This window comes from Symphalangus syndactylus, chromosome 6 (assembly GCF_028878055.3).
Source record: "Symphalangus syndactylus isolate Jambi chromosome 6, NHGRI_mSymSyn1-v2.1_pri, whole genome shotgun sequence".
NCBI lineage: Eukaryota > Metazoa > Chordata > Mammalia > Primates > Hylobatidae > Symphalangus > Symphalangus syndactylus.
The window spans coordinates 129,744,046-129,757,097 of record NC_072428.2 but is presented as its reverse complement, the minus strand read 5'-3'; the positions used below and the strand labels follow the sequence as shown (position 1 = coordinate 129,757,097).

General features: G+C 49.4%; 1 protein-coding gene across 9 annotated transcripts in view; it reads left to right on the top strand.

Moving 5' to 3' along the window:
• The window catches only part of HIPK2 (homeodomain interacting protein kinase 2), a 222,798-nt gene that overhangs the window by 59,318 nt on the left and 150,428 nt on the right, over nucleotides 1–13,052 (top strand). For all 9 annotated transcript variants that reach the window (XM_055284206.1, XM_055284203.1, XM_055284200.2 and 6 more), the window contains one exon: nucleotides 1,281–2,364. In XM_055284206.1, coding sequence (XP_055140181.1) covers nucleotides 1,281–2,364 — 1,084 coding nt within the window. The remainder of the gene's footprint in view (nucleotides 1–1,280; nucleotides 2,365–13,052) is intronic.

The window sequence follows — 13,052 nt, the reverse complement described above, 5'->3', positions numbered from 1 at the left end:
ACTTCCTTGTGCTTCTGTGAGAAATGTTTGTTGATTGTGGCTTAGAAGATGGGCAATGTTTGTTACTCTTTTAACCTTTAAGGAGTTATCCTTCTTCATCACCTTATTATTTTTGCCTAATACATTTTCTATGAATTTTTGTTTCAGTATCACCATAATTTGTACAAGTGTTCCAGAATAATAGTCTTATAGGTTTCTAAGTTTATCTAAATTGTGGATGAGATGTTGGTATGAAATAATAGTACTTCTGGCCAAACACAGTGGCTCACGTCTGTAATCCCAGCACTTTGGGAGGCTGAGGCAGGTGGATCACCTGAGGTCAGGAGTTTGAGACCAGGCTGGCCAACATGGTGAAACCCCATCCCTACTAAAAATTCAAAAATTAGTCGGGCATGGTGGTACGAGCCTATAATCCCAGCCTTTGGAGGCTGAGGCAGGAGAATGGCTTGAAACCTGGGAGGCAGAGGTGGCAGTGAGCTGAGATCATGCCATTGCACTCCAGCCTGGGTGACAAGAGTGAGACTCGGTCTCAAAACAAAAACAAACAAACAAACCAAAAAACAAAAAGAAATAGTACTTTCTAGAGAAATGTATTGATATATGAATTTAGCAGGAAACGTGAGTGAATGGAGCCACGAATTGTGCTACCCAGTCCCTACAGTAAGGCTGATAAAATGTTTTACGCTGTTGAAATGAAAAACGTCAGACCAACTGCTGATCCACTCAACCCTACAGAATTGATGACTAAGATGCCAGGTGGTAATTAGGGTTCATCCAGGATCCAGAAGATCCTGAGTGGCCTGGTGATGGGGTCTGCGTGGGAAGATGTTTCCTCAAACCAGTAAACCTGACAGGGTCTGTAGACAAGACTGAGCTGATTATGTGGGCAATGGAGTACGTGACAGTTAGCAGAGCCTCCTGAGTTTCAGTAGAAAGCAACCCAGGGAGAACTGAGGAAGAATCCATTTCTGTCACAAATAATGTTTATTAAAAAAAAAATGATGACCTATGTCCTGATATTGGAATTCTGTTTCTGAGTCTCAGCTGTGTTGCTGGCACCTAATGGTGGCAGGTGGCACTCTGGAACCACTTGGTTCCACAAACTCAGTGACCAGAATGTGCTTCTGGGTGGAATAGATTCACTTTTTCAACCTTGTTTTCAAGTGGGAAGAAAATATTCTGTATGGCCCAAGCCACAGATGAGAACTGAAGGGAATCTGTTGGGTTTACTTGTACCAAGGTGACTCCGATACTTACTTTTCGTTTTCCTTTCCTTGTAGGTATGGCCTCACATGTGCAAGTTTTCTCCCCTCACACCCTTCAATCAAGTGCCTTCTGTAGCGTGAAGAAACTGAAAATAGAGCCGAGTTCCAACTGGGACATGACTGGGTACGGCTCCCACAGCAAAGTGTATAGCCAGAGCAAGAACATCCCCCCGTCGCAGCCAGCCACCACAACCGTCAGCACCTCCTTGCCGGTCCCAAACCCAAGCCTACCTTACGAGCAGACCATCATCTTCCCAGGAAGCACCGGGCACATCGTGGTCACCTCAGCAAGCAGCACTTCTGTCACCGGGCAAGTCCTCGGCGGACCACACAACCTAATGCGTCGAAGCACTGTGAGCCTCCTTGATACCTACCAAAAATGTGGACTCAAGCGTAAGAGCGAGGAGATCGAGAACACAAGCAGCGTGCAGATCATCGAGGAGCATCCACCCATGATTCAGAATAATGCAAGCGGGGCCACTGTCGCCACTGCCACCACGTCGACTGCCACCTCCAAAAACAGTGGCTCCAACAGCGAGGGTGACTATCAGCTGGTGCAGCATGAGGTGCTGTGCTCCATGACCAACACCTACGAGGTCTTAGAGTTCTTGGGCCGAGGGACGTTTGGGCAAGTGGTCAAGTGCTGGAAACGGGGCACCAATGAGATCGTAGCCATCAAGATCCTGAAGAACCACCCGTCCTATGCCCGACAAGGTCAAATCGAAGTGAGCATCCTGGCCCGGTTAAGCACAGAGAGCGCCGATGACTATAACTTTGTCCGGGCCTACGAATGCTTCCAGCACAAGAACCACACGTGCTTGGTCTTCGAGATGTTGGAGCAGAACCTCTATGACTTTCTGAAGCAAAACAAGTTTAGCCCCTTGCCCCTCAAATACATTCGCCCAGTTCTCCAGCAGGTAGCCACAGCCCTGATGAAACTCAAAAGCCTAGGTCTTATCCATGCTGACCTCAAACCAGAAAACATCATGCTGGTGGATCCATCTAGACAACCATACAGAGTCAAGGTCATCGACTTTGGTTCAGCCAGCCACGTGTCCAAGGCTGTGTGCTCCACCTACTTGCAGTCCAGATACTACAGGTAAGACCGCCCACAAGGAGACAGGAGCTGCCGAATGCCCAGTGGCACTCACAGAGAATGTGCCACCTTAGTCACTGTGAGGAGATAAAATTATATGTCTACAGTTCCTGCCTTCAAGTGATCTTAATGCACTTAGGAAATTAGGACATGTGCACATTGCGATGTCAATTAGAAGTCACATTAGAACGGAGCAAGGTAAGGTCTGTGGCACAGGTGTTCAGCCTTGGAAGGGCTCCCTGGGACCTGGGGTGCAGAGCAGAGGAGTTCCGTCCTCCCAGATGGGTAGGATCCAGACAGGTGGTGGAGAGAGAGGGATGTGCCATCCACAGTCCACAGTCACACTAGTGGGAATTTACAGGAGACAAGAAGGACACCCGCCTGGCCAGAACAGTTTGTGAGTGGTTGGAGATGTGAGTGAAAGCCTGATTGGAACCAGGTCACTTGGGGTCTTAAATATCAGATCAAGGAATTGCAACTGTATCCTCAAACCCAGAGCAAGCCCTGGAAACCTTGAACAACATAAGGTAATGGGGTGAAAGGGATGTTCTGAGAAGGATCCTTGTCTATCCACCTGCAGAAGGGCTGGAGGAAGGGAGAGACTAGTCTGGGGCCAGCTGGCTGGCTCCTGTGGTGAGGTGACTCCAGGCTTTGGGTCAGGATGATGGAGGAATGATAGTGTCCGTGGCAGGGAAGTGTGTTCAGTCATGGGCTCACACATGCAGTCATTCAACAAGCTTTGATTTCACTTCTAACATGTGCCAGGCACAGTGCTAGGTATAGGGATGTAGACAGGGCCCTTGCCATCCTGGGGTATCTGGAAGCTTTTCAGGGACCCCTGTATGCAGTCAGGATTGGAACTGCTGCCAACACGGAGCTGAGATTGGAGTGCTGGCTTTGGAGTCAGGAAAGGCTGGAGGGAACCTGGTCCCTCCTCTCCTAATTGCCTGATTTCTCCATGCCTTCATTTCCTAACCCATGAAGTGGGAGAAATCCTCTCACCAGCCTCGTGGGCGGCTGGGAAGTAACATGGCTGTAACATGGCTTGGGTGTGTCACTCCGTGGCCGGCCATGGTGGGTGCGCAGCGGGGAGGTGGCAGGGATGGAAACCAAGATCCTGCTCTGTGGAACCAGCCTGGGGGTGTGTTTGGGGTGGTGCCGAACAGTCCAGTGGAGATAGAGGTCACAAGAAACAAAACTGAAACTCCCATGAGAAGATGGGACGGATGCACATTGAAGAGTGTGCCATGTAGGCAGGAAGACCAGGGTCCCCGGAGGCCATCCTGCTGAGACCTCCTGCCCCACACTCGCTTGCCCGTGTGCTTTCTCCATGCGCCTTTCAAGGCCACAGAGAGAAGGCTGGAACATGCCCCAGGGCCGTGTCGACACAGCTGACCTGTCACCCATTCCTGGGGCTAACCTGGGCCAGCTTCCCCTTCTTGCTCCCTGTCCGGGCCCCCAGCCTCGCTGCAGTCAGAGCTGTTGCAAGTCTCCTCCCAGCCCCTCCCTCAGCCTGCTGGGCACCAGGCCCTCCTTCCCTGGGAGAGCAACAGCCCCTCCGCTCAGGTCCCCGGATGCCCTCCCACCTTCCACCGCGTCTCCTTTCATCCTAATCCTGACTCACACAGGAGGTTTCGAGGCCTGTCCACCCATGCTGTTTCTGTCTCTTCCCTCTTCCCTTTAGGAGGCATTTCCTGAGTTAGAACAGCTCTCTGTGAGCCCCTTCTCTGCCCTGCCCTGCCCTGAGGATTCCTTTCCTGCTCATTTCCTATGCTCAGAAAGGTCTCCACTGGCCTGTGCTTTCACCACCAGGCCCCGTGCGGACAGACGGGTCTACTGCTGCCCCTCCACTTCCTCTCCACTCCCTCGTCCTGACCAGGCCATCCACTCTCTGCCCTGCTGGCCCCAGAGCGAATGGCAGGGAGAAGTAAGCCCAGGGCAGGAGCCTCCAAGGAAGGTGGGCACCTCCTTGTCTCCAGAGGAGAAGGATGGGCAATGGTTGAGTGAATCTGGAGGGTTGGGTGCTCAGTACCGACAGCACATGTTCTCTGTAGAGAGTGCCTGGGCCTCTGAAAGCCAGCTCTGGTGGCCGTCCCGGGTACCAGCCCCATTGGGGGCTAGCTGGTGCCGTGCTGGCTCTGGGAGGCCGCTGTGCCATTTCATATTTAGGTTGGGAAATTCAGCATGCCAAAGGCTGGCTCTTTCTAGTTCTTGGCCTGAATTCAGGGTGAACAGCCCCTGACTTGGCTGCTAGGGCTTTTATTTAGTTCATCTGAATTGCTGCATCATGAACACATACCAGTGTTATTAACATTTACTAAAAGCTAGCATGGTGACTTGTAAAAAGACTTCGACAAACTCTGTTTAAAAGGCAGCACATCCTTAGAGCAAAACTTGGCGAATCGAGTAAGCTGAATTGGGGATTCTTAAGACCCCCTTGTCATCTTGCCTTCTGCTGCCCACATGACGCTTCCTGGAGCCCTCCCTGCCCATCCCCTTGGACTCTGCAGTTTTTGTTTGCTTTCCTGCCTGGTGCTGGTGCCCCTAGTGCTGAGGAGACAGGTCGCAAAATCAGGGATCCTAGCTCAGGAAGCCTGCGGCAGCAGTAAAAGTTTGCCTGTGAGGGCTGGGAAGGGCTGACTCCTTCACCTGGACTCACAGCGATCCTCTCCTGCCCCCCTCTGTGGTTGAGATCAGGCCTTTTGGACGCCTCTGGTGGGTGTGGTAGGCTGATTTGCTGGCTGTTCCTGCGCCCTCAGGAGCCCTCTTTTCCCCACTTCATGACAGGCACAGTCACATCTGGCCCCTGTATCGCCACATCCCTCTGAAGGACCCTCCGCTTAGTTGTGATAGTACCCTCTTTTCACCCCTGAAATCACGATTGCCTAAAATTGTGAGCAAGAAGGCCTTTTTCTCCTTTCTGTGGTCACCTTCAGGCCCTCATGTCAGCCTCCCTATGCCCAGCCCTGGTTCCAAAAATACGGTCAGCGGGAAAGGCAGCCGCTCTTCTGCCTGAAATGAGGCTTCATGTCTAAGTTGGCTCAATGTTCTATTTCTCCCTCAGGCCTTATCTGAGCCCTGCAGTGGTTTGCCACCATGTAGATCAAGTTTTCGAGGACAGTCTCTAGTGCTCTGTCTCTGTTCGTCCCAGCTGTGTGGGACAGCCAGCTCTAGGCCACGTTCATCAAGTTGATTTTCCTGATGGCTTTGCCTCTTATAGGAAAGAGAGGGGGCAAGAAAAGCTCTTTAATTGTCCATCGTTAAGGCCCATGTCCCAGAAAGAAGACGCTTTCAGACGCTTTCAGCTACATCTGCATCTTGAGAGAATGGCTGTGTGTTTGAGCCACCTGGGCTGGAGAAGTCATTGCATGCCGTGCATCCAGCCTCCCGGCAGGTTGGCCTTTGTCCTGCAGGTGGTGGGTGGGGACTTTCTCCCCGCGGGGCCCCCTGTATCTGAGCTGGGCACATTATTGTCCCAGGACATCTGACTTTCAAGAGGTAGAGTACTTATGTGTCCCTCTGTCATTTTGCATGAGACTGGGCTAAGTGTCTCATCCCACCATTGTCCCCACCTAGTGACACAGAAACGGTATGAGACAAGGATATGTTATCCTCGCCTGGGGGACTTGGAAAAGGAGGTGGTGTCCCCAGAGCCAACTGTTTTCCCCAGCTCTCAGGCATGTGCCTGGCCGCAGTGGCTGTTGGTATTCTGTGGGGAAAGCCCACTGGTGTGTTTTTCAGGAAACAAAGGCTGCTTTTTAGGTTTTTTTCTCGAGTCTGAAGCAGGGGTATTCCCTTCCAATTCGAAGGTCAGTTATGTCGTTAACTGTCAGCTGCCCAGGTTCTCAGGCTTTACTGTGCACAGGAATCTCCTGGAGAGGTTGCTGGTAACAGATGCTCCCTGGGAGTACCCTGGGAGAAAGTCCACACCCACCACCACAGAGACTTGCCTCAGAGAACTGGAGGTGAGCCAGGCAGGGGGTCTTAGGACCAGTCTTTGAGAAACAGTATTCTGAGGGACAGAGGGATTTTCTTAATGGTGTCACCTTTCAGGTGTTCACACCCAAAAGAACAGAGTTGCAGGTAATCCTTGCTTGTATTACTTCACCTTGGGCGCCCCTGCCCTTTCGCTATTTAATTCTACATTGATGCCATTTCATTTCGTTTGTTGGTTTTTAGGTTTTTTTTTTTTTTTTTGAGCAAGCAGTAAATTGGTACTGGGGCATTTCCATTATCAGCAGAACCAGTAAACTACAAATAAGACCAAATGTTAAACTCCACTCTCAGGAAAAACACAAACAAAAAGACATGCCATTCAGGCAAAGGGTAATCAGTGATTAAAATATATAGTTTTTTTGGTTTCTACTCTGGATTATTCAAAATATTCTCGTCTAGAGTTTTTTGAAACACGTAGGACTGTTACCAGGACCCAAAAATTGAACATAAAAAATTAGGACATGAAAAATAGCAAATAATCCACTTTTTCAGAATAATCTAACCTTTTTTTTTGAGACGGAGTCTCGCTCTGTCACCCAGGCTGGAGTGCAGTGGCACGATCTCGACTCACTGCAAACTCCGCCTCCTGGGTTCACACCATTCTTCTGCTTCAGCCTCCTGAGTAGCTGGGACTACAGGCGCCTGCCACCATGCCTGGCCAATTTTTTTGTATTTTTAGTAGAGATGCGGTTTCACTGTGTTAGCCAGGACGGTCTCAGTCTCCTGACCTTGTGATCCGCCTGCCTCGGCCTCCCAAAGTGCTGGGATTACAGGTGTGAGCCACCATGCCCGGCCTTTTCTTTTTGTCTGATTCTTTGGGGTGCAGAGACTGTTTTCAAGTTGATTTCATGGTGGTTTTAGGTGGGGGTGTGTATTATTCCATTCTTGCATTGCCATAAAGAGCTACCTGTTACTGGGTAATTTATAAAAAAGAAAAAGGTTTAATTGACTCACAGTTCTGCGGGGTATATAGGAAACATGGCTGGGATGCCTCAGGAAACTTATAATCATGGAGGAAGGTGAAGGGGAAGCAGGCACGTCTTATGTGGCTGGAGAAGGAGAGAGAGAGAGGTGGGGTAGGTGCTACATGCTTTTAAACAACCAAACCTCATGAGAACTCATTATCACAAGAACAGCAAGGGGGAAGTGTGCCCCCATGACTCAGTCACCTTTCACCAGGCCCCTCCTCCAACGTTGGAGATCACAATTCAACATGAGATTTGGGTAGGGACACAGATCCAAACCATATCAGGGTGAAGATTAATTTTCAGTTCAATTCATCAAACATTCACTACTGAGTGTCCCGTAGTAGATATGTGCTCCAGAGTGCAGAGGGTAAGGCATGATCCCTAATCTTGCAGAGTTCACAGTCTCTTTGAGGAGATGGAAAACACAAACCAACTGCCAAGACTGTCATTCTGATGCTTCAATATTTTAAATGTTTGGTAATTCAACAGAGATTTATTGTGAACCTACTTTCTGCCAGACTCTAGGGAAACAATGATGAGCAAAGCCAGTTCAAGAAATTAAAAGTCAGTGAAAGATTTTGCAGGATGGGTTAATAGGGAAGTTAACATGAGATAGGGATGGGGAAGTCTAGGGGTCATGGAGACTGGAATAAATAAGGGAAGATGGGAGAAATGATGGTGACTCCTTAGACAGTGACACCTGGCGGGAGTCGAAGGCCTGTACTGGAAAGTAATAATCCGGTGAGTGAAGCCTGACGGTAGAGTTTTGAATACAGGCTTGAGGGGCTTGGGTTGAGCCAAAGTGCCAGAGCTGGGAGCCATTGTAAATTCTTGAACAAAGGAGAAGTTTAATGAAAATTAATGATGGTATAAATCAATTGGAATGGCAAAGAAAAAAAAAAGTTGTGGGGATGTGTTGAGGGCCAGAGGCTAGGAGACAACTGTTGTTACTCAGGAATGAAGGGACAAGGCCCTAGATTATAATGGGGGGGTTCTACCCCCCCCCCGATAGTATGAATGTGGTGGACATTGTTAGTGCATTTAACTTTTCCGATGCTTTGATTGCAGAATTGATTTAGAGGGAGTAGCTTTTTGTTTATTTTGCTTTCTTTTGTTTAATGACCTTGCTGTCTCTAAGGCTCAGTTCTGAAGCTCCAGTCTTTCAGAGCCTAGTTTCAAATCCCACCACTGCTATAAAGAAATAGGCTCTGAAAGGAGAAACCAGAGACCTTAGCACCAGTCCTAGCCCTGCCCCAAGCTAACTGTGTTCCACTGAGTCACGGTCAGTAGAATGTCAGCTGTGACTGTCCACACTCCTCCATCTGGATCCCATTATGACCAGGGCCTGTGTTTATGAGGCGGTTGGCCAGAATTGGTGGTTCAGTCTGTGGCCAGGGAGCAGTTTTCTCTCCTGTGGGTTGACCTTGGCCTCATTAGCTGAAACTGGGAACCCTCCATGATCCCTGATCAACAGAGAACAGAGCATATTCTAAAATGCCATGCTCTGGCTGGAAATATCAGTCATTTCAAAAAGGGGCATAGCTTTATAAAGCCGTAAATATAAGTCATGTCAAAAATTGCGTAGCTTGTGCAGATTACAGCATATAGAAAGTGAGTGACTAGAAGTTAAGTTTGATTGAAAAGAGGGTCTCTGAAAGCAAGTGCATCGCAGGCATGAACGTTTTAAATTAATTGTCTTTTACTAATAGAAACAACAGGAGAAGGTTCTAGTTTGCACTTGAAGATATGAAGTGAACTGTTCAACCCACTGACAACTTCATTTGCCCAGGGACACTGTTATAAATACATATGTATATGCGTTTCGGGTTGCAGCTTCTCTTTTGAAGAGAAGTAATCAATAAATCATCTAGGCTGTTAGGTTATCTTCAAGTTTCCTTTATTCATCTCTGGGACCTTCAGCTGTATGGTAAAATACTTTGCAATTAAAATTTCTCTTAATAAGTATTATTATTTAATTATAAGTATGAAATAACTGAACTGGAATGCTCTGTGTATACTGCCCTGGTACTGCAGTCCCCGCTTCACACACACACAGGTGCACACACACACACATGCACACACACAGACTCAGGCGACACAGTTTAAGCCCATGCGTGACATGCAGGCATAGGTGTGCTTATGAGAAGCATGGTGACCGAGAAGCTGACACTCAGCCCTCCATACAGAGCTACTGATAATACACACACGCCCACATGTGGTGAAAGACACAAGGCACACGCGGCAAACGTGTGTGGACATGCAAGGGCACACGCACACACTTAAAGACATGAAAATACCCCAGTGTCCCCAGAGACTGAGGGCCCAGGTGCAGACGCAGTGTTCACACCCTGGAAACTTGGCCCAGTTTTCTGCCTTGCCACACAGCTGCCAAATACATGTCTCTAACCTGAGGACAGTAGGGCCGGAACTACTCTTGGGCTCAAGGTAGAGACCAGTCATTTTCCAAGTGGGATCTAAGGACCCTCCTGCCCCATCATCACCCAGGGTACTTGCTGAAACAAACCTAATGAACAGGCCCTCTCGGGGTGGGGGGCCAGGTGATATGCATTTGGACAAGCTCTGCAGCAAATTCTTAAAAACACACACACAGTTTATTGAGGTATGATTTACTTACAGAAAGCTGTACCTACTTAATATCCATGACTTGATGGGTTCGGGACTGAGTATATACCCGTGAAACCACCACAGCCTATGCCATAGGCATATCCATCACCTCCGAAAGTTTCCTCCTGCCCTCTTTATTTATTTTGTTATTATCCTTTGAGAATTGTTGCTTAGATGGCATGGGCTCCAGAGTGTCAGCCCACCAGGGTGTACTGTAGACCCTGTGGAGATTAGAGGGTGCGGCCGGCATGACAGCCTGGCATTGAGCTGTCTGTCTGTCTCCCAAGTGGTTGAGAGCCCTTCTGCATGGCCCATTTGTCAGATTCCTTGTGGTCAGACCCTTTATGCCCCAGGGGTGGCAACAGAAGAGATCCAGAATAATTGGGGGGTACCATAGGAGGGGTTATGTGGGTTGGTGAACTGGCAAGCAGTGGATGGTTAGGAGGGGAACGCCTGGAACTGGGTGGGAATAGAAAGGTGAACAGCAGAGGAGACATGAACGCGCCTTCCTTCCTGCATGACTTATGATGGATAGCGCACTCACTGTCAAGGAGCTGCTGAACTCTCCCTGTAGCCACAGCTGGGTTTGGAGCTGTAACTCTCATGTATGCATCCAACAGGTAATTTTTTGAATTCTGAAGATGTGGATACACTGTGTTGTGCTGAGGTTTCAGGACGTGAGTAGGAGTGCCCTCGGCTATGCAGTATCTGTCCCCAGTCTGCGATGGAAGAGGCTGTCCCCGGGTAGACAGCCAGCCCCCACTGTCCTGTCCCACCCTGGTCTCCCAGCTTGAACATCTCTCATTAAATTGAGAAGGCAGAGTTTGTCACCTTGAATCATTTTGCCAGTTCCCCTGGCTTTTGGGGCCACTAGCATGTTCTGAGTCCTAGATGCCGCCCTGTGACAGCAGGTCCCTGTGTCGCAGCAGTGCAGACAGGGCCACCCTTCTCTCATTCACCAGTCTCCCCTGCACGGTCTTATGGAAGGTGATCGAAGCCAGCAAACCCGCGGCCAGTGCTGGATGGAGCCTCAGGGTTTTGCAGGTATTGGGCTTGTGGCCCTTGCTCCGGGACAGATTGAGATGGTGCTGTTATGGAAGCAACTGTCTCGGATTTCCCCAAGAGCAAGGGCTTGGGTGCAGATCACCTGTTTGGGAGATGATCACAGGCATAACGGAATCGGGAGAGTGATGCTGAGAGGAGTAAACTCCATGATTCTGGGCTGCTGTACACACAGGTCTCCATCCCACCTCTGAGGAGCCTGCGTGAGGCCTCCAGGAATGTGCCTGGGAAGGGCCAGAGGCTGGGGCTCTGGTCGCAGGGGTTGAGGGCTGCCCCAGGGTGTTAACTCCTCCGTGGCTTTGCTTGGGCAGAGCTTGTGCCAGGACTGACTGGGCTTGAGCAGGGTCAGAGGTAGCTCTGAAGCAGAAAGGCAAAGCGATGCAAGGTGCACCGGACTGAGGCCACAGTGTGGCCGAATCAGAGAAAGTGTGACCCCCAGTGTGCCGGGACGTCACTCTTTGTCCTTCCCACCCATCACATGTGTGGCATTTGTAAATGGAAAGGGAATAAAAGGAAAATGCCTTTATAGACAAATCTGAGAATGCAAGCTAAGAATTCACAGTTGAGCTCTAAACATTGTTTGCGGGGAGTTGGGGATCTCCACCTCCCGTGTGAGCAGGCGGGAGCCAGGCTGGGCTCTGAGATAGAATTCCAGAGCAGGGAAGGGGCTGAAAGCCGAAATACAAGCTCCAAAAACAGAAGAAGCAGGTGGAGCTCAGTTACTCTCTGCCATGTTTTCTCCCTTAATGCTTATTAAATGTTGCAGACAGCATTTCCTAAGTCTCATCCGTGGAATGAGTGAATGACTGAATGCCTGCATGCATGAATGAGTGATATGAGCGGACTCACATGCCTTGTAGCTCAGCTCATCCTGTCACCCACCAGAAACCCTCGTGTGCCCAGTTTCTTGTCATCTTTCATACAGGAACTTTCACTGCTGCCTAAGTCCTGGGCCACGGCATCTAGCATCTCTGAACCCTGAATCACAGGGGCCACCCGCTTCCGCCTCTTGGGGAACATACACATCTCACCAAAAACACTTATTCCCATCTCATCTTTCCACCTGTGTGAAGTTTATATTTAAGGCCTGCAGACAGCTGATTCAGCTTCGAACAGATCAGTTCCCTGAAATCAGCCAACATCTGTCTTGTCCCATTATACCTTCACAGAAAATGAGAAGCGATTTCCCCAGCATAAAGAAGGGGCCAAATGCAGCAAGACCTGGCTGAGTCACCTTGAGGATAGAAAGACAGTGTCATCCCCGGGGCCTTGTAACCTCCAATCTGCTTTTCTGTTTTTGAGGCTCTGTGGACATGCTGCTCACGTTCCTTGTAACTTTGTACGTAAGAGCTATGTGAACAAAGGCTTCCTGGAGAGAATAAGGCCAATCGTCAGCTGCTCAACCCATGCCTGGCACATAGTAAGCACTCAGGAAATGTTAGCTGCTTTTTTTTTTTTTTTTTTTTTTTACTAATCTTTTCATCCTTGTTATTATTTGTATTATCATTACTATCATCTGGCAGACAGAGCTGGATTTGAATTCCAGATCTGCTACTTTACAGCTGTGTGACTCCAGACAAGTTCCCAAACCTTTCTGAGGCTTATTGTTCTTTCTTCTTAAAAGGGAAAACTTCCTCACACCTGTAATCCCAGCACTTTGGGAGGCCGAGGCGGGCGGATCACGAGGTCAGGAGATCCAGACCATCCTGGCTAACATGGTGAAACCCTGTCTCTACTAAAAATACCAAAAAATCAGCTGGGCATGTTGGCGGGTGCCTGTAGTCCCAGCTACTCGGGAGGCTGAGGCAGGAGAATGGCATGAACCCGGGAGGCGGAGCTTGCAGTGAGCCGAGATCGCGCCACTGCACTCCAGCCTGGGCGACACAGCGAGACTCCGCCTCAAAAAAAAAAAAAGGGAAAACTACTAGCAGTTGGTAGTAGTTTTCCCTTTTAAGAGAAGATGAGGTTGGTAGGGACTGAGTGAGATAGCCTCATGTGTGTAACTCGCCCTCTGCCATGCCTGGCACACAGCAGCTCTGT